At 46.6% G+C, this 21,218-nt stretch overlaps 1 protein-coding gene across 4 annotated transcripts in view; it reads right to left on the reverse strand.

Annotated features, from left to right (window-relative positions):
• Positions 1-21,218, reverse strand: part of GOLM2 (golgi membrane protein 2) — a 523,755-nt gene that overhangs the window by 395,136 nt on the left and 107,401 nt on the right. For all 4 annotated transcript variants that reach the window (XM_085644687.1, XM_085644686.1, XM_085644685.1 and 1 more), the window contains exon 2: positions 20,686-20,740. In XM_085644687.1, the coding sequence (XP_085500813.1) occupies positions 20,686-20,740 (55 nt within the window). The remainder of the gene's footprint in view (positions 1-20,685; positions 20,741-21,218) is intronic.

A 21,218-nucleotide genomic window follows, 5' to 3' on the forward strand; every position in this document is an offset into this window, starting at 1 on the left:
CCCATCTTCTGCCCCAGTCTGACCCTGCAAGAAGACAGACCTCTTAGCGGGTCCGTTCAGTGCACGGGGTTGGGCCCTAGGTAGGATTTGCATAGGCTTACAGGCGTTATTTAATATTAAGGAGTGTGTAAAACGCGCGTAACATGCCGTTAACGATGTCCCTGTGTCTGAAGCACAGGGGGCGGGTGGGGCTGGGGGAGGGTAAAACACCAAACTGATCTCACTTTTTGTATTAATAGTTAAGCAACCCCGGAAGGCTCACTGCAGTCCCACTTCCCATCTTCTCATAATATCCTCCTCTTCCGCGTGAGTCGTGACTCTCCACTCGCATTTTAAGTGGGCACCCCCGAATCCGAAAACGACGCTGCCTTTCTCCGAGGCATTTCTGCTCTGCCTCAGAGAAAGGCGGTGGTGTGCAGTTTTTACAGCTGATTTTCCTGATATTCCCACAAATATCACCTACAGCAAGCACAAAACATGCAGTCTCCCATTACCAACACTTCAACAGCGGTCTCTACAGCTTTAAAACTGTCCCGATTTGCATACATGGGCCATTTTCTTTTTGCTTTCTGATTCGCTGATGACGGCCACTGATATTTTCGTGCTTGGGCCCATCTTCTGTCCCAGTCTGACCCTGCAAGAAGACAGACCTCTTAGCGGGTCCGTTCAGTGCACGGGGTTGGGCCCTAGGTAGGATTTGCATAGGCTTACAGGCGTTATTTAATATTAAGGAGTGTGTAAAACGCGCGTAACATGCCGTTAACGATGTCCCTGTGTCTGAAGCACAGGGGGCGGGTGGGGCTGGGGGAGGGTAAAACACCAAACTGATCTCACTTTTTGTATTAATAGTTAAGCAACCCCGGAAGGCTCACTGCAGTCCCACTTCCCATCTTCTCATAATATCCTCCTCTTCCGCGTGAGTCGTGACTCTCCACTCGCATTTTAAGTGGGCACTGCCATTCACAACGAGTCGTCGCACTGTCGCTGAGGAGAAATGTGTGAGGGAATGCGAGCGCGCGCGATGCCCTCTGTGGCCCGTGCACGTGCAGGTCTGCAGGGAGCAGCCGGATCTCACGCGCACTGGGTGGAGCGCACATTTCGGCACCGACGGAGCATGATCTGCAGAAGGTAAGGCGCAAGGCCACTCGCGGTTGTCTACGGTCTGTTATCAAACGTTTGTGCGTGAAACCTACACTAATTCACCAATAATACTTTTTGGGTTCTGGAGCAGCGTGCTACTCACCGAAAAGCGCCTCGACTCCTCGTCAGGGGAAGCAATCGCGATATTAATGTAATTACAATTACACTCAATTATAACTGTCCTTGTTTTATACAGAGCTGCAAGCAAGCATAGATAGTGTTTTGTATATAAATATATTTTTTTTAATGGTGTGCATTAACTTTGGAATTTTTGCGTCCTTTAAACAAGCAAACAGGAATCGGCATTTGTCTGGAATGCTGAGATCTGCCTTCTTTCAAACACAAAAAAAGCATTTACAATGCAATGGTCTCGGCATTGGTAAAGTTAGAGCTATTGGCATTGCTCATGACAATGCAGTTTCTTTAAATGTTTTAAAAACAAAAACATAAACAAAAATAATGTCATGAGCAATGCCAATAGCTCTAACTTTACCAATGCCGAGACCATTGCATTGTAAATGCTTGTTTACTTTACCTTCACTTCACTCTACTTTTATGTGTCCTTTCCTAATTTTGATCGTTCTTTTTTAAATGAGGGGAGAACCCCCTATGTTTCTTATTTCAATGTACATTACATATGTTCCAGGCCTCGAAAAATCATAAAAATGTTTTCGGACCTGCAGGTCTACTGGCTTGAATATGCTAGCCGATCTAACCGTAATGCTCTTGACTCAAACTGTGATCGTAGGCAAATATATTTTATATCACCTAGCCTCGCTTTTCTTCACCATCACATTGGTGAGCACCTTTTAGTATGCGAGTTCAGCATCTGTGCTGTACAAGAAAACTTTTATTTGATTTAATAAACTAAACTTTTGCTCCATGTATAATAAGAATCTAGACCACGCATTGGATTGGGTACACATGACCCGTGACTGGCCTCTTAGTTCACTAAAAGCACGTCATCATGGCAGGAATATTTCTCAGCTCCTGTTAAAAACTTTAACTTCTAATAAATATTTTTAATGTAGTGATGTAATTTGATGTGCTAAGGTGAAACACTTCCATATGCTAAAGAAATGCACTTTTTGAATTTTAAAGACAATATATATTATTCTAACTTGACTGTTGGTTCATGATTTACATGCCAAATACTTTAAAGGCTAGACTCGTGCTCATGTCTCAATTACAGAGTTGACCCTTTGCTCTGCTATCCCTGTTACTTTGTTGGCTCGTCCACCTCAACAAAGAAGAGGTGGGTGAGATAAACACCAGCACCAGGAATGTCGGTCTGGGGAGAATAGAAAGAAAAAACTCAGTTATATAAACTCATTGGAACCAATAATGACTAACTCCAGTGTTTCAGACAAGAAAACAGTTGTTCAGAATTGTGTCACTTTAAATAACAGATCTTACGATGTCTTACCCATCGCATTGGCATTTATTGTATCCACTTCAGAAGGATGAGTGGCTGAGCAGGCCAACCATTATTTAGACTTGCGACCAGATTGCCCACTCGTCCAAAGTTTGCAACCAAGTTCTTCAGTTTGGGCTGATGTCCCTCAGCTATTTTAGTCTGGGGCATGATCTCAGTGTTTCCCTTGTCTTGAACAAGTGCTCGGTGCTGTACCCCATTTTAGTGTGGCAACTAATCTCCCACGGGTGACCACAGTGTGCAAGATTATTTTAGGACCTGGCCTGCACAACTGAACTGCTGTGCCTGCACTCTTTGCCACACTTAACCAGGTTATACTGGTCCTGTTAGTTCAGTGATGTATATGATTTCAATGCTGTACCGGGATTGGGCTTGATGATATATCTATTCTGCCCCTTTTACCATGGGACTTCTACCTATCTCTCTTGTAGCCAAGATCATGATGCGGCACCAGTTTAAGTCATTTCACTCATGGTTAATACAATACTAGTCCCAGCTGGACCTTCCTTACTCCTACACTCTTTCCCCTACTACCCCACAAAACAGTCACCAGGCATGGACTCTCCCCTGGCGTTTGCATCTCTCAGTGGGGCTGCCTGGGTCCCTCAGAGATCCGGGGCACAGGGCTGCTTCATCCTCTTGTAGGGGAGGGCATCCGCTGCCTGTGATGCAACAAGGAACATAGATGCACAAGGACACATGGAAGATTACTAGGTTTTATTATCTAGATATACAACTTAAATACCACAATTAGCAAAGTTCCTTAATTTCCAAAATAGTTTGTCTTTATCACCTCCATAGCTTTCGGATGGCTTCTCGTCTGTGTTCTTTCGAGGTAACTGAATCACATGCTCACCAAAAGCACGAATCCCACTGTCATTAAAGCTGGGATCCCAGACAAGGATATCAGGTCAGAAGCTATGCCATTAAAACTTAGGTTTCAGATACTGGCAGCAAGCTGCAACCCACCTTTGATTACAAATAAGAGCCCATGCGCAAACAATAAACACGATCTTAAAACATGTGAAAGTCTGACCGTCGGAAGGTGCTGCTAACTCGGTGTTAGTATGAAACGTCAAGCAGGACTTGGGTCCTTCCGGTCTATCCGGTGGACCCTGGCTGTAGCAGCCCCTTCTGCCATTGCCATCAGTGCAGGGAGAGGCAGGATTGTTTCTAGGTGCGTGTTTAAAAACTATAACATATAATACTGGTCAATGCAGCAATATAATCCGATGTGGGTGAAATGTCACTTTTTTTTTTTTTTAAAGACACTTAATTTTTTTTTTTACCCGGATTAAACAAGGAGCGTCACACAGAGGGGCTGCAGGTGCATCACGCTAAACCAGTCCAAGAGATTGGAGCAAAGGGGCCGTGAATCTGCCAACTTCTGAGGCAGCTGATGTATTCCGATTCTTTGAAACAGCTTAACAAGCATTTACAATGCAACGGTCTCGGCATTGTTAAAGTTAGAGCTATTGGCATTGCTCATGACATTATTTTTGTTTATGTTTTTGTTTTTAAAACGTAGAAACGGCATTGTTATTTACAATGTCAATAACTACAATGTCAAGGTCCTAGCATCCATGCCACAATTTCTCAAGGGTTTGCTTACATGCCAGACATTTTAAATCCAGATGCCATGCGGGTGCCCAAACAGATGAGTTTCCACTACTCTTCAATAAGAAAGCACATTCAAAGATAACAACGGGTAAAGTTAAACCTTTCCTAAGAGTAAAACGTTAACCTGTAGGCAGCAGTATTAGACATATGTGGCATAGGAGTACTAAATTATGAGGCAAGGTTGAAATTGTGCAAAAAGAAAAAGCAAATTATGCAGCAGTGAGGAACCAACTTTTCCCATTAAAAACACCATACAGTGTGCTTTATATTTATTATGTTTGTATCACCTTTGGGAACAATTCTTGTAGACATGACAGCCACTATCTTTGGAGCTGTATTTACGTCAAAAAGGCACTCCAACTTTAGAAGAGTTAAAAAGATGTTGTATGTCCTTATAAGGGTCTATGTCATGAATGCTAAAGTACCTCTTAGCAAGACACAAACATAATAAGTTGGCACAGTCCCACAGAAACTAGATGTATTGGCGCCCGCCCGAACTACCACACAAGTGTAGCAGGCTAGAGGGCATCGGTAAAAGGTTTGTGTGATGAAGTGTTGGTGGCATGCTGTGAATATTATGGGAGTGGTTTAGGTCGAATGTACGTAGAAGAAATAAGGAGGGGGGTGATTGTGTCTGCTGTAAATAGTAATTTGAGATTCTTTAGGAGAGTATAAAGACAATTGCGGTGAACGTGTGTTTCGGGATAAAACCTGTATGTTGAATGTGATGTGGCATGCCATGGGATTTATTACAGAAGCAGGTGGTGGTGTTGGGGTCCAGTTGAACAGACTGGCTGTAGGAAGGACAGTAATTTGTTTAGGTGTTTGCAGGAGGTCTGAAGGCAAGGGTAATTATGGCATGAGGTTATTTTTCCTATATGAAGGAAGATGTGTGTGGGGCAGAGGGATAAAAAAACGAGACACAGCCCGAAACAATACAACAGTGGCCAGATATTTGCGAGTGGAGAGGACAGACCACATAGGAGGCAGGGTGCCATCAAATGGTGGTAAAGAATTCACAGGGGCGAGGGAAAGTATTTTGTGGGTGCGAGAAAGTAGAGATGGGTGTGGGTGGTTTTGGAAGACGGGGCAGCACATTGTGCATTCATTGCCTGTTGTGGTGAGTGGGAGGACTGCCCTGAGGAAATAGGTAGGGTAGCAAGCAGTGTGAATCGTCTCTGCTGCAGCAAGAACGTGTAAGAACTGTGCAGGAGGACAGATTTCGCTGGGGAGCGGGCAAGGGAGTAGCTGAAAGCCTATCCCTGCAGAGGAGAGGAGGTGGCACGGGGAGGGCAGAAGGCACGAGTCGAGCCTCTCTGGCGCCGGGGCGGACCTCCTCACCACGCGCACACAAGCGCCGAGTTTGAGAAAGAAGCAGCGGACGCCGGAACTCCTCACTCATGGAAGGTGGTGGGGGAGGAATGGGCGAGCATACACCCCTCGGTGGACGGATTTGACTCGAGGTGTGGCGGGACTGGCCTCACCTGGTGTGGAGCGACTGGCCTCACCTGGGAGGGGAGCTGTTGCTGGGCTGGCCCGCGATGTTTCCACTGAGTGAGCTGGAGCCGTGGAAGAGGAACCACCCGGTCCATAGTCTCAGGTGTGCAGCGTGTTTCTAATGACTCTGCACGTCACGCCAATCGATCACGCACGCGCACTTTCGCACATCCTCTCTCAGGAGAACATTTCAGGGACACACATTCGCATCAAGTACAGTCTTGTATCCGTGCGATTCCGATACGGCTCCTAAGTTAACCTGTTTTAGAAAGTCAGTAACTTCAAATTTTGATGATTTTTAAGAATTAACGTGTCTTGTGGAAGGATATCACGTTGCAGGCCATAGCACCATAGAACTTTTTAAAGTTGGATACAGGTGGCAGTGAGAGTAATGCTTCTACGCGTGGATGGTCAGCTTTAGAAAACAAAACAAAAAATGGGCATTATACAAACATAGACGCAGGACTACAATTTTTTACGGACGGAGGAGCACAGAAAGACTAGCAGAAAGCTAGGGCTGCCGACTTTGGAACTCGTGAATTAGATTCCAGTATCTGCGTCGACTGAACATCCTGTAATTTGGGGTAAATTACTTGCTGCCAAAAAAACACATGCAAACTTCGTAACTGCTGCTCGTGTAAATGCCTTCAGGTCGAGTTTGCTATTCAAAACTGCAAACAGAATAAAACAAGTGAGTGCTTTTACCTGAAAGGGGCCTTGAAACACCGAGCAGCAAGGAAGAGGCGACCCCACATCCCGCTCCGATAAAATGGACGAATCTTCCGACGCTAAAAACAAAAACAAACACGCCCACCACGTGTAAAAGGGGCAGAAAGGGGCGGGGCTTCAAAAAAGCGAAAGAATCGAAAAAACACGCCCACGAATCCGAAAAAGACAGAGCTTGTTTGGAGAGACAAAGCTCTTCTCCAATGGCTGACCAGCATTTAAGAGGCCAGCCAATGGAGAAGAGGGAAAAAAAGGGGCGGGTTAAAGCCCCACTCCTAAAACGTTAAATCTCGCGAGCGAGACTGCGCAAGCGCAGCCTTCGCTAGCCGAGACCTAAAAAGGCAGTAGAGTAGGATGACCAGAATTTTAAAGCAAAAAAACTGCACATTTCACCCAAATAGAAGGACTATAATTTTACGTCAAGCAAGCGCACAGAATGACAGCGCTCATCAGCAGAGAATTACAAAACAGGCAGGGAGAACATGCATAAGATGCAAGTTTTAAACCCAGTAACTTGCCTGTGAATTAAATTGCTTTCTTGGAACAACTGCTAGCTATCCCCGCTGTGTAAAACATAAACAAGCATTTACAATGCAATTGGTCTCGAAATTACATTGTTGTGAGCTATTGGCATTGAAAAGGTTATTGTTTTTTTTCCCTTCGTTAAGCATTAATCAAATGGTGTAATTGAAAATGGCAATAGCTCACTTTGTTGTAATTGAGAAATATATTGCATTGCATTTGTACTATAGTACATTCTCTCTCGAAACTCCACATTCTTTTACAACGCATCAGCAAATATACTAATATACCTATAACTGGGGTATTAGTTACACCTGGAGACAGAATTGTCATCAGCAAATATACCAATATACCTATAACTGGGATATTAGTTACACCTGGAGACAGAATTGTCATGTCTTATTAGGTGTAGCCTTAAAAAAATATGATTTACTGGTGGAATCAGTAATTCTGTACCTAATTCCACGAGCTATTTCTCATTTTACTGGGACAAATAAGCTTTCCCCAGCGTAAATATCTAGTTAATTACATAGGATCCGCGGTGATCCCACAGAGCTTGTTATTTCAAGGGGACAGGTAACTAATGAAGTAAGAGGGCACTGGTAATAGCGAGTTACTGCATCATTTTTGGTAGTATACTTATATGTTTCTAAAGAAATGTTAAAAAGTAGCAGGGGGGTAGTAAAATAGAGAGGTGGTGGTAGGCAGGTGGAGTTGAGAGAGTGACCACGAGAGGCGAGATGGGGGGGGGGGAGGGGCTGAGGGAAGAAAGAGAGAGTTGAAAGTAAAGATGCAGGTGAGATCTGAAGCAAGAGAGAGGAGAGACTGAACTGGAGAGCGGGGGGGGCAAGGAGTGGATAGAAGAGGGAGACCGAAGGAGATGTGTAAATCAGAGTGAGGGAGGAAGTGAGGGGGAGGGAACTGGAAGGGGCTGGAGGGGGCGAGGCGCGGGAGGAAGAGGGTGGAGGAAGGGGGGAGAAATAGTGTACTTTGGGAGCTCGGAAGAGGAAGAGGGGGCACATATGAGGGACTCAAGGGTGACACAAGAGAGCGTGTGAAAGCGACGATGGACTTCGAGGCAAAGGTAGGGGTAGATGAGGCCACATGGCAGGGGTGTCAGTTTAGAGATGGGGTGAACAGAAAGGAGAGATGGCCTCTGGGAGGGGGGCAGAGAGGGAAAAGAGGAGAGAGTCAGGACGAGGTGTGAAAGGGCGAGAGACACAAGGAGGGGAAAGAGAACGAAAAGCAGGAGAGGAGTGGAGGCAAGAAGTGGAAAGAAGAAGGCAGTGATGAGACGGATGGAGAAAGACCCAAGCAGGGGAGTGAACCCGAGTGGAGAGGCACCCGGAGGTGGTGGGAGGGTGAGAAGATGCAGACATGGAAGGCAAGGCGAGAAAGACGGAAGGTGGGGGGCCGAGGGAGGGTTCTAGAAGAGTTAAAGACAGGGGGCTGGGAGGGGTCCAGTCCATCAGTAACTTTAAAAGTTGGTAGGTTGTCGTAGTTTCGAAGATGTTTAGCCAAATCTTTAGTCCCCATTCCCCTCTGTGCGCCTCTCTTCACTGGCGCTGACCCTAAATATAGGTCTTAAAAGCGGCCAGTACACCCACTAAATGTGTCTCCGCGAAATCCTTCTCACCTTTTAATCCACTGCTTGAAGAAGTGAAGTTCAGGCCTCCTTAGCATATCTGGATTTTGCTGGCAGAGGGTGACAAAGGCCAGCAGCTTCGGTCGGCATGCGCCTGGTTGGGGGGTGCAGTCTCAAGGAGCAGCACGCGCTCATGCAAGGAAGCGCTGCGAGTACAGTAAAGTTTTAGGATGAAGACTAGGGCTTGTGAGCGCAGGGGGTGGTGTAAAGAGACAGTGGGTGATGGTGGGGTTTCTGGGGGGTGGGGGGCTTATGCTCGAAACAGCCGAGCTTAGGGGGGGGTGGGGTGGGGTGGGTTGGGTCTTGGCGTGGGTCAGGAGTCATTGGCCCGTAGGGGTGGAATGGCGGCAACGGTCTGGCGGTTTAGGACGGGGGGGGGCAGTGTGCTCGGAGCGGCTGACTTTGAGCGGGGGTGGTATTGGGTTGAGATCTGGGCGCGGATCGACTTGGTGTGAACGAACCGAACCGGGCTGCTGTCATGCTCTGCCTCCCGCTGCTCTTCTGCTTGTTGGCGCTGTGGTGGGAGACCCTGGGTGAGTGTCAGAGACCGGGGGGGTTGCAGCACTCGAGGGGGGCTTCAGTGGGTGCATGAGAGGTGCCCAGCTGTGCTTCCAGCCCAGTCTGAAGGAGGGGGCGCTTCCACAGCCCGTCAATGCTAGTTTCAAATCACATGCTCAGACTTGGAGGCCGGGGGCTGTCTCTAAGAGGACTGATGGGCCTGTTACCGAGTTAATTAAGGGGTGACCTAAAATATAACTTGAGCAGAGCGCTTCAAAAACTTGCAAATCAGCCGCAGCCTCAGTGAGCCTGAGTTCACCGTGGAGAGATCACTGAGAGAGGGCAGGTTCAGATGAGGACAATACGGGTCATGACAAGCCCCCCCCCCACTGTAATAGATTTGTCTTTGCCAGTGCATGCTTCTGGTGGATACCTGGCGCGGAGGGCAGTGCAGGGTGATCTGGGGTTCCATCCGGAGTAATAAAATAAGCTCTCTAAACAGTGCTTGTTTGTAACCGACCTGTCTCCTTTTGGGACGGCCCATCCGGACTGGATCTCACGGCTTGTTTATAAAACACGCCTCCTAAAGATAAGAAATTGGTTTGCAACAGCCGCAAAGCAGACAAGCCTGTCCGGATGGGTCGTCTGAAAAGGAGAAAGGGCAGCGACTACAAAACCCCATTTCCAACGGCGGGCCACCGTTTAGCATAAACGGTGATGCCAGCCAATGAAAATGAGGGGCGGGGCTTCAAGTCCCCTTCTCAAATCTACTTTCTCACTATATGTCTCGCCGAGCGAACAGCGCGTGCGCTGCAACGCTAGGCGAGATCTAAAAAACACCTCCCCCCGTTTTTAGTTGACCCTCTCCAAAAACCGGGACATGAACTAAATTTCTTGAAATCTACCCGGACAGCTGAGGAGAAACTGGGACCGTCCTGGCAGTTCCGGGACGCCTGGTCACCCTACAGTAGAGAAACACTTGACAAAAGGGATCACATTCCAGGTGCAGTCCAACGCTGCTTCTTAATCCTGGACAGAGCACTGAGGCACCATGCAAAGGGGCTAGCAAAAGCAGCATGCACACGACTTGGGCTGGTTGTATATCCCGTCTTGTGATGAGCCAATGAGAAGCACACACTATGATCAACTGAAAACAATAGTGAGCTGCTGTCTGATTTGCTGACTACAACTCTGGCGCTGCAGTCTGAGCACGTGCTGCAATCAACCACTGAAGTCATAGGGATTATGAATAATCCATGCGTCACAAAAAGAACAAAAATAGCACATGAGCCACGCACAACGAGCAGGGAGTGGTTAAGGAGTGGCGTTTAGCCGGTTGTGCATTTTGGAGCACACTGTCACAATGATGTGGTAGTCCACTGTCGTTTACAAACAGCATATTTTTTATTGAAATAGCAACAAAATGTCCCACTGGATTGCAGCTTGTCCAATGAAACTATATAGCATATAAATGATAATGTATGAAAATCGGATTTCAGCAGATCTTTATCAATTGCGCATCTCCAAGTAAAGTGTTCAGATCTGTTTTGATCCAATTAAAATCTTTGTTCCTATCACACTTCAGACTTGCAAAAAAAAATGTGCGATTCTAACTGATGATACATTGTGAGATATTTGTACAATTCATTTACAAGGTATTTAAATATTATTTTTCCTTTCAAACTTTATGTACACCAGCAGATTGTCAGGCAGTCCGCTTTACAAACTCCTCTAACTTTGCAGTGAGAGAATGAAAAGTAAACACCAATCTCCATGATAAAATAAGAAGCAATTTGAAAGAAGGCCTAACCTCACATTTGACCTCTGTCTTTGAACATACAGCAAATGTGACAAGATAAAAACAACATTTAAAGATATCCTTATTGCTTATTCACTTTCTGAATGAACATAACATCAGTTTTTTGCCATCCCAAGCGCTCTCGCCAGAACTGGCTAGTAGGATCAAAAACAAACTCACCCAGATAAAAATTAACTCACCACAGCAGGTTGTCAAGTAGATTTTTTGAGGCCCGTGTGTATATAGGTCTATATACTTAATCACATGTTTATATATTAACTTTAGCTCTTACACTATCACCTAAATTACATACCTGTTATCTTAATTACTCATCCTTTCGTGATATTTTTATTACTTTTTAGGTCAAACCTACTAAACAGAGCATGCGCTGTCTTTTTCAAGGCATATTGTTGCTTACCAAAATCACATAGGGGCTTGGAGCCTGCCCATTGCCTATCACTGGTTGGCTGTCCTTGTCACACTAACTTGCCTGCTTCTTATTTCAGTCCCGGCTTGTCAATCTTGTGTTTGTCCCTCCTATGGAGCATTACCTCTTTACAATCTCTATGAATGACTGGCATATATGCTACTGCTGCTTGCTTTTCAAGCACTATATTTTTTATGTTGAGCTAAGCACTCTATGAAAGCTCATGTGTTTGAGTAGTCTCCCTCAAGTACATCTCTCCCCTGCTCTCATTGTTGCTCTCTTTCACCTCTTGTCCCCGTCCCCTGGTCAGTTCAGCGTGGGCTGCTGCTCCCTTGTCACATTATTCGGTTTTCATCTGGTCTTAGAAATATGTTCAGGATCACAGTCTGGTCTTAGAAATATGTTCAGGATCAGAGTCCTGCTTCCAATCACTGCTCATGAGGCCCTTCCTCTGAACATAAGAATTTTGCTGGCTAGGGATGTTGTAGCACCCTTAGCTAACATCTGGCCTGAGGTTTTGGACACCAATTTTTGCATGGTTTCTTTAATTATTAAAGCTACAACCACTGTCACATTACAAAAAACCTACTGTAGTGCTGAGAAATTCATGAGCTAGCAGCTTGGGAATTTAATTTGGAATTCTTTCCTCTTGGAGAATATTTTTCTGGTGCTGCGCCCCTCGCCTGCAGCATACTTTGTTACCTCCTACTGGGGAGGTGGCTGCATCAACCTCAAGAAGACTCTGACCACAGACTGTATTCTAGGCAGCTGGGAGTGAAGATGGATGGAGCCTGCTAAGGGTTGAGAGTCTGGGGATAGCTCAGCTGCTCCGGCCGTGGTCCTGCCATAAAGCCGGTGCTCTACCGCCACCTTTCGCCCTCCTTGGGGACCAGTTACGTATTCTGCGAGCATTCAGAACAAACTGCTGCAAAGAGGCCACACTCAGATGTACTCAGGAGCATAGGTGATGGGTGGTCATGAGTGATACACAGAACATTATACACAAAAGTAAATGATGCTCTCGGTCCATGTAACTGATCCTCAGAGGTAGCATGTAGGGTGTAGGGAGATAATCCTCACCCAGTTAAGTTGCATCCAGAGCTTTCCATATAGTGGCATGGTTGTGGAGATGCATCTACTGTTGTGGTCTTCTAGTGCCATGAAGTTCTGGGGTGCATAAGCGCTTTGTGCTACGCGCCCACACAAAATCTAAGACATATGTCTGGCCCTTTCTCTTCCCATATGACTAGATAGCAGGCGATGTAGTTCTGTGGCATGATCTCTGTCATTCGAGGCTATTGGGTTGTAGACTATGGTTCAGTCCTGGCTGTATGCACAGAATATTTTTGGGTCTGCTACTGTGTTAGTAATATTTATGTTATGTAATGTTGATTTGTACAGCGCACTAATCACCCAAGCGGATACCGAGGCGCTTGGGCAAGGTGTGTAGATGTGTGGTCCAAAGGTGCTCATATGAAGAGCCAGGCCTTAAACTTCTTGCGGAACTCAGTAAGTGAAGAGGAGGCTTTAATATGTTGATGGAGATTGTTCCATATCTTGAGTGTGATGTAAGAAAATGGGCAGCATTCAGGTTTGCTTTTGCGGATGCTGGGCGTGTGCGTGAGTTAGTGTGCAGCAGAGCGTTGGTGGGTTGGTGAAAGTGTATGCAGATGTACAGGTAATCGGGTCCTGTGTTGTGTAGGGCTTTGTATGTGTGTGTGAGAAGTTTAAATTGGCTGCGCCTCTGAATGGGTCGCTAGTAAAGCTTCCTGAGGTGCGGTGTGATGTGGGTGCGGCGTGGGAGGTCGAGTATGAGTCTTGAGGCTGCGTTTTGGATGGTCTGGAGCCTGTGTAGGCAGGGCCAGACTGGGAACCAAAACCGGCCCTGGCAAAGTGCTCGGCCACCCCCCCCTCGGGGGGTTGGGTGTGCCGCCGAGCTCTTTGCCAGGGCCGGTTTTTGGCCGATTTAGTTACAGGGCCGATTTTGCAGCTATGCTGCAAAAACCGCCCTGTAACAAAAACGGTCCCCAGGGGCCCAAAACTGGCCCCCACCCGTGCGGCGCACCGGGGGATTGCCCGGTGCTCGCTACGGCCAGTCTGGCCCCGAGTGTAGGAGTTGTTTAGAGATTCCCACGTAGGGACTGTTGCCATGGTCAAGGCGGCTGGTGATGAATGCTTGTTCGATTGTCTGTCTGGTGTTCTGAGGCACCCATCTGAAGATCTTTAGTAACATACCTAGGATGTGGATGAGTAGGTGTGCACACTGCGTTGACTTCTATGATCTGTGGGTGTTGGTCCTAGCTCCAACAGCCACCAGGTGGAATCACACGTGGAGGCCTTGTTGCAGAAGACCAGTTTCAGTCTTGTGAGATTTGAGATTCAGACAGTTGGTTGGCATCCAGTCTGCTACCATGGTCATGCAATTAGTGAAATTGGTTCTGGTGTTGTTTGTATTGTCCATCAGGAAGAGGATGAGTGGGGTGTCATCGGCTTAGGAGATGGCGGCGATGTCTTGTGATCTGATGATATTGGTGAACGGTGTCATGTATATGTTAAAAAGAGTGGGGCTGAGGGACAATCCCTGTGGGGCACTGCATGTCAGTTTCTTTGTCTCTTATGTGAAGGGTGGAATCCTGATCGTTTGGATCCTTCCCGTGAGGAAGGAACAGATCCATTTGAGAGCGGATCCTTGTATGCCAATCTCGTGGAGTCTTCTGATGAGGGTGCTGTGGGAGACTGTGTCAAAGGCAGCATAGAGGTTGAGTAGGATGAGGGCTGCTGTTACTCCTTGGTCCAGGATGTTTCGAATGTAGTCAGTGGCCGCGATGAATGCTGTTCCGGGTGCTGTTTCTTTCTGAATCCTGATTGTTTGTTGTTTAGAAGATGGTGAAGGTCAAGGTGAGTTGCTTGTTAATGGTCTTCTCAATCCCTTTGACTGAAAAGGGGAGCAGGGCGATAGGTCTGAAGTTGCTCAGTTGTTTCGGGTCGGCTGTGGGCTTCTTGAGGAGGGCATTGATTTCTGCAAGTTTCCATTTTTCCGTGAAAGTGGCAGAAGAGATGGAGGTGTTGATGATGTAGGTCAGGGTGGTGCTGATTGGGGATGTTCCCAAAGTTGTAGATGTGGTGGGGGCATGGGTCCGCTTGGGAACGAGTAGGTGGTCCGCATGACTGGCGCTGTGTTGTTACTGGGAAAGGTTGTCCACTCAGTCTGGTGGCCGTCTTGGTTGGTGGTAGGTCGGGTAGTGATGAGTTCTCTGGGGTTGGGTTGAGGTGCAAAGTTGCTATAGATATTTGTGATTTTGCTGTGGAAGAAGTTGGAGAGGTTGTTGCAGAGTTGTTGGGAGGTAGCAATGTTGTTGCCGGCAGCTGAGGGTGAGGTGAAATCCTTGACAATTGAGAAGATCTCCTAGCAGCTGTTGGAGCTTCCTTCAATGCAGTACACTAGTGCTTTTTTCTTGGTGTCACTAATTTGCTGGTGACAGTGTCTGAGTGTAGTCTTGTAGGTAGTTGTTGTTTAGTGTCTTGGAGGTGTTCAGTGTACCATCTGGGCTGCTTGTTTGATTTACTATGCTTGTTGGGTTTGAGAGAGTCCACGTATTTCTTGACCCAGTTGTTGATTTATTTTTGAAGGTCGTCTGTGGGGCCCGTCTGATCAGTGCTGAGGGTGCTGAGCCAATCTGCTTCTGTGATTTTTTCCCATCTGTTGACTTGAGGTGTGTTGATTTTTCGAAGTGGATGATGGAGTGGTCGGTCCATGTGAGCTGTGTGGTGGAGTTGTATTTGATGCTGTCGCTTGTGGAGAAGAGGAGGTCCAGGGTGTGTCCTGCAGTATGTGTTGGCTCTGTGTCAAGCTGGGTGAGTGATGTTGCTCAACCTTTTGAAGAGTGCTGTGGAGCAGAGGTCGTTTAGGACTTCCAGATGAAAGTGGAGGTCACCGAGAAGAATGCAGGCTATGGAGTCGATGGTGAGAGGAGTGTCAAAGTCTGTGATGAGGGCAGTAAAGGTAGTTCATGGTCCGGGTGATCGGTAGGTGATGATTCCGTCTGGGGGAATTTTTCAGAGATTTGCATCTTGAAGTGCAGACAGTCCCATAAATGAGGTGGCATTCTCTGTGGATGTGGTGCACTGGTTGGATTCCTTGTAGATGATAGCGAGCCCTCCTCCTGGCTTGTGAAGGCGGTCCTGTCGAGGAATCTTATAGCCCGCTGTGATTGATGTAGCAATGTCAGGAGCCGATGAGGGGTTGAGCCAGGTCTCTGTGATGAAAAGGATGCTCAGAAGGTCCCATATTTCAGTTGTGTGTTTGCTGAGTGATTGTGTGTTGAAAAGCATGCATGCAAGTGGGAGTTGACTTGCGGATTTTGCTATGGTGTGTGGTGTATTGTTGGACTGCAGGCAATGGAGGTACTTGTGTGGTGGTGTGTGTGTTGCGATGGGGTGTTGGAACGTGTTGTTGGTATATGGGTGTGGGTAGCAGTTGAGGGGTCTAGTGACCTAAAAAGTGCTGAAGAGTATCACTGGGAGGTGATCAGAACAGGGTTTCTGGGGCTGGGCGTGGTCTAGGCGTGGACAGGCATACACGGGCTTGCTCTTGGTGCGCGCCAATGTAGCAGCTGTCATTAAGCAGGACCTCAGGGTGGGCGGGGGGAGTAGAGGGTGCCATGATGTCATTTCCTGTGCTGATGGAAAATGAAATGCTCTTGCTAGACGACTTCTTTTAAATACATTTTTGTCAGGAAAACTAGTAATGTCACTTCCTGTATAGCTGGATAATGGGAAATTCAGTGATGTCCCTTCCTGTGCAGGGGGATAATGGGAGATCCAGTGATGTCACTTCCTGTGCTGATTGGGTTGGGGGGGTGGGAGGGAAGGTTGTGTCTGAAAATTACACACTCTAGCAGACAAATATTTTGTATCACATTGCGGCTTGAATTCATTTGTCTGTGCTTCCATCAGCTACATGTAAGCTTCCAGGCGCGTTTGTGTAGAGTGCACTTTGAAGCTGCCATTTAGCAACATGTAAGTGGTGTAGAAACACCCAAACGCTTTTTGGTATTATGACTGTAATAAGCAAGTGTGTGAGGCCAAATCGTACAAGTGGCATCTGAGGTAAAGCATGTGCCCTCTTCCTGTCTGCATTAACCCTTATTAGTCCAGGCAAAGAGCGAGGAAGTGAGAAGCGGACAAAGAGTGAGGGAGTGAGAAGCGGAGTGCGGAAAAGATAAGCAGCTGAAATCTGATGTCTCAAATCATCAGGAAGTGAAATGCTTTTATGCATCTCTGGAGATTTGCTATAAATGTTTTCACATTAATATTAGCGATGCCTTGCATCTACTGCTGTGGTTGCCAAGAGCATCTGTGTCATTGTGGAAATCGCGTTTCTTCAATTTGATCATGGTGAAATTCAGACTACATCTCCTAGAATTAAACTGTTTTTAAATGATAGCCCAAAGCTAGAAACATGGTTTCACTCTCACATTTATTTGGAATCAAATTTACAATTGCGGAGATATTTTTGTTATACTGTTCAAGGTATATTGACTGCTGGAATTAGTTTGAAGCCTATATGTTACAGATTTGATGCCAGGTTCGACTGATTCAACATCTAGAAGTTGATAAACGGAGCGTGATTGTCATGGATAATGTTAACACATGCTATTTCCAGTATAAGCACTATGTAAAATATTTCAATCAACATTACTATTCTTAATTTAGTTACCTTCAGAGAAGCAAAAGTCTGAGAATTCTGTACCTTTGATGTACAAGATGAACACAGATGCATACCACATTCATCCAACCTGCTGAACTATGCCATTTGCTTTATGAGCATACTCAAACCTAATTTAACTGGAGAATGTTAATGTGTACACCACACATCATGGATTGTCAACATTTTATATGCAGCATAATGTACCACCCAATTGTTTGTGTTTGTATCTCTCTCTCTCTCTCTCTCTCTCTCTCTCCCTCTCTCCCTCTCTCCCTCCCTCATGATGCTGCTCCATAATCAGTCCTAGGGAGCTGGAGTAGCTGCGTAGAAACCTCACTGATGACAAGGCACATGCCTGTTGTGAGACATTTGGATAACTTACAGTGGGCTTCGAGCCCGCCTATTTTTTTACAATTGGTTAGCCTAATTGTCACTCTCATTTGCTTGCTTCTTATTTGATATCTTGTTTGGGCTTTACTTCCCTGTCATGAGTTTGTCCCTCCCGTCAAGCATGGACGCATCACTGTATCCTTACACTGCTTATTTTTTGGTGCTAATTTTATACATCTTGCCTAAGAATGCATGTGCTGTCTTTTACATGACCTCGTGCTACCTTACAGGGGCCTTATAGGCCGCCCACACTTAACATGTCACTCATTTGCTCGCTTCTCATTTATTGGTCAGCTGCCGTAGGCTTCCTTCGTCTTCTTGTGTTTGTCTCTCTTCTGGAGCACGGATATATTAATTTATTCCTTCGACTGCTTGCTTTTTTAGGTTCTATTTTTTCCTTTTTGTTTAAGCATTCTACGAGTGTGTACTTCTCCCCCCTCCATTTTATTTCCCTAGACCCTGCCATCTGCCAACCCACTGCTTCTACCCAGCCCCTCGCTCCCGCCCAACATTGTCTGTCTGTTTGCCACTTGGCCCTCGCTCCACCCTCTGTTGTTCGCCTGCTTGCCCCAGCCCCTAACTCCTGGCCTCCGTTGTCTTTTCGACTTCGTCTTGCTCCTGTCCACCATTGTCCATCTGCTTGCCCCCAGCCACCTCTCACCCTCTGCTGTGAGTCTTCTTGCCCCAGCCTCTCCCTCCCTCTCTCTCGCTCTCTCCCTCCCACACTCTGTTGTTCGTCTGCTTGCCCTCAGTCACTTCTGACCACACTCCGTTGCCCCCACTGCCCTCCATCCTCTGTTGTCCTCGTGCTTCCCCTCCCATTCTCCCTCTTCTATGTTGCCTCCTAACCTCCATCCATCCGTGTGGCTCCTGCCCTCCCTCCCTAAGTGCTGCCTGGAGGAGCATAGCAAAAAAAAAAAAAAAAAGAGTGCTCCACTGGCTGCATCATAGCTCCCCCCCCACACTTCAGCCATGCTGCACAACAGCCGCACAGTACAACATGGCTACAAAACATTGGAAAAGAGTATGACTTTTGTAGGCACGACCTATGGCCCAATTTCCAGTGGCGGCTCCCCCACTGGGGTGTTGCCCTACTGCTTTCTCGCAGCGGGAGAAGGCAGATTCATAAATGGTAATAACTACCATTTTATGTTTCTGCCTTCTCGCACGTCGAGAAAGCAGAAGTGCCTGGTTGGGGGTGGGCAGTCCTGCTCGAGGGCGGGGGGGGGGAAAGGGGGGGGGGGGGAGTGGCTTGTCCACTGTTGTGCGTACTGACTATTTGGTTGGCCCTGGGGCTGACCAAACAGTCAGTATGCTCAACAGTGGGCAAGCCACTCCCCCCTACCCTCGAGCAGGACTGCCCACTCTCCCTTTTTCTCTATGTAGGCTGCTGCATAGAGAAAATGGCCCGGGTGGGGCACGCTCCGCTGCGCCTCACAAATCACAACTCTGCCATTGCAGCGTTGTGACTGGCAGAGGGGAGGGAGGGAGGTGGCCTTTCCTGGCTGATGACTTCGCGATGAGAGCTGCCTGCAGGAATTGGAAAAGGCAGGATGGTGGGAGACGGACCCATCCAGAAGCTGAGGTGGCAGTGGCGCAGGACGGCGAGTTAAGTTTTTTAAATTTTTTTATTAAACAAACCCCTCCCGCCTCCCCCCCATCCACGCCGGGACGACCCCATTTCCGCCCCCTCTCCCCCCCACCCGCCAGTCATGACGGCCGCGACTGGGTAAGAGGTGGGCGCATGGACACTGGGTAGTGGTAGGGTGGGAGAAAAGGCGGGCTGCGGTGTGAGAGCGTGAAAGGCAGACCGTCCTTTCAGCAACCTCACCGTTCATACAGGCTGTGTTTTCACTAATGTGTGTGGGGCCTGGGCTTTTGAATCTGGAGAATTTGTGCTTTTGTGATGCCCGGGTATTGTTTTATGAAGGACCACTGTACTGCGTCTTAATACACGCTTTAATCTACCATCTCGTAATAAACTCCGGGACGTCCGCTACAAACCTAAAAAAAAAAAAGTTGGACTTTGTCTGCAGTTTCTTTTTAAAGAGTTTCAAACGTTTTGCGAAGTGTGTACTATTCCGTCAGTGGCAGTGCTGTGAAATTTGTTGTTACCAGCGTGGCAGATTTCAACTTTAGAAAAGTATATTCTGCTCTGCTTTCTTGTGAAATGCAAAGTCTCTTAATGACCTTCATTTTAGTTACGATAATTTTAATGGCCAGCCTCTGAAACTGTTTAGGATTAAAATGTCATCTGTCATGGATTTTCTGTGACTGCTGGAAACCAAGGGCTGCAGTTAGTGAAAAAACGTGAAGATGTGCAGGGCATGCTGCATGTAATGTTTTGATAAAGGGAAGGAAAGGGTTATGACAACCTTGCCAGATTTCCAAAATAAGCACAACCACTTACTAAGGTGTAGTAAACATCCAAGCAATACAAGTTTATGTTTCACTATTACAGTCAATGAGTGATAGGAGTTGTAGCTGGTTAGTAATTTTTTTACTGCATTGTGATATACTATTCTGTAAAGAAGTGTGTGTTCAAATCTTTTCTACATTGTAGCATTGTTGGGGTTGTGTTAATGGATATGAGGATATTGTTCCAGATACTGGGTGCAGAGATGGAAAATGCCTGCTGTGCTGTCTTGTTTTTACTTTTTACACTTCTTAGTTTTCAGTCTGATAGTATCCTGTAGGACCCCCCCCCCCTTCCCTCCCCGCAAGCCCTTCTTATGTATCGGGCTTGCAGGCTTCCCTATACATCACAAACGTTAACGCCTCACCACTTTGAAATGTCACCAACCGCCACTGCCCATTTCTTTTTGTTTTTACAATTCTGAATTTTTTAGTGCCAGTTTTTTCCTCCTATGTTTCATTAACTGAAAATATCACGTCACCCCTCTGGAACAAGAACCTAACCCCAGGTCTTATCTCTATCACATGGTAAAAATGCCTTTTAACTTGAAGTTCACATTACTAATTTAAACAGGTTTATTGGTACTATATGCAGTTTATTTTCTTTTCCCTGGACTTCAATTAACATAGCATTCAGGTACTCATTCAGGGCATGGCAGACAGTACTGTAAACAAAACATGTAATTTAAAAAATACAGAAAAAAAATAAAGACGCTTATTTTGTCAAATATCTTTCTTGGGCATAGTGAGTCCCACAAACATATTTGTAAGTGAGTATGCGTGAAAGCCTACAAAATCAGCAAAGTATTACACGTGAAGCAAAGAACAAAAAGAAAGTACCAAAAAAAAGTCAGTTACTTACCCTTTAAATGAGCAATGTCAGCCATTAGACGAGACATATTTTTCTGCATGCCAATCTAAAAAAGAAAACAAATAAAATCTATGAGTAACATCTTCAACAGCCAGTCGTTTAAGCATGTCATTAAGATGCTAGAAGGGGGAGGATTAAAACTCACAAACGGATATCAATGTAGTGGGACGATCGTGTGTGTGATGGGTGGTGCGGGGCAGTTAGGAGCGCAGTGTGTGGGAGGCGACCGAGGTAAAGGTGGGAGCTGTGTCGGGAATGTCTTGTATAAATGTTTTTATTTGAGGACGGGGCTCTGGGGGGCAGTGACATGAGTGATCAATGTGAGTTTTGTGTGTGTGTCACAGGGTTGGTACAACCCGGGAGGGCAAGATGCGAACAAGGGACTGGTGGAATGTGACACCTGCCGATCTTCCTCTTGTTTCCCTACAGCAGGACGAGTGGAACTGGCCCTTTAACCCCACGCATGAGGAAGGGGGTGAAAAGAGGTACGACTCCTTTAACTGGGAGACCGATCCCGAGGATTC

This window comes from Triturus cristatus, chromosome 3_1 (assembly GCF_964204655.1).
Source record: "Triturus cristatus chromosome 3_1, aTriCri1.1, whole genome shotgun sequence".
Classification (NCBI taxonomy): Eukaryota; Metazoa; Chordata; class Amphibia; order Caudata; family Salamandridae; genus Triturus; species Triturus cristatus.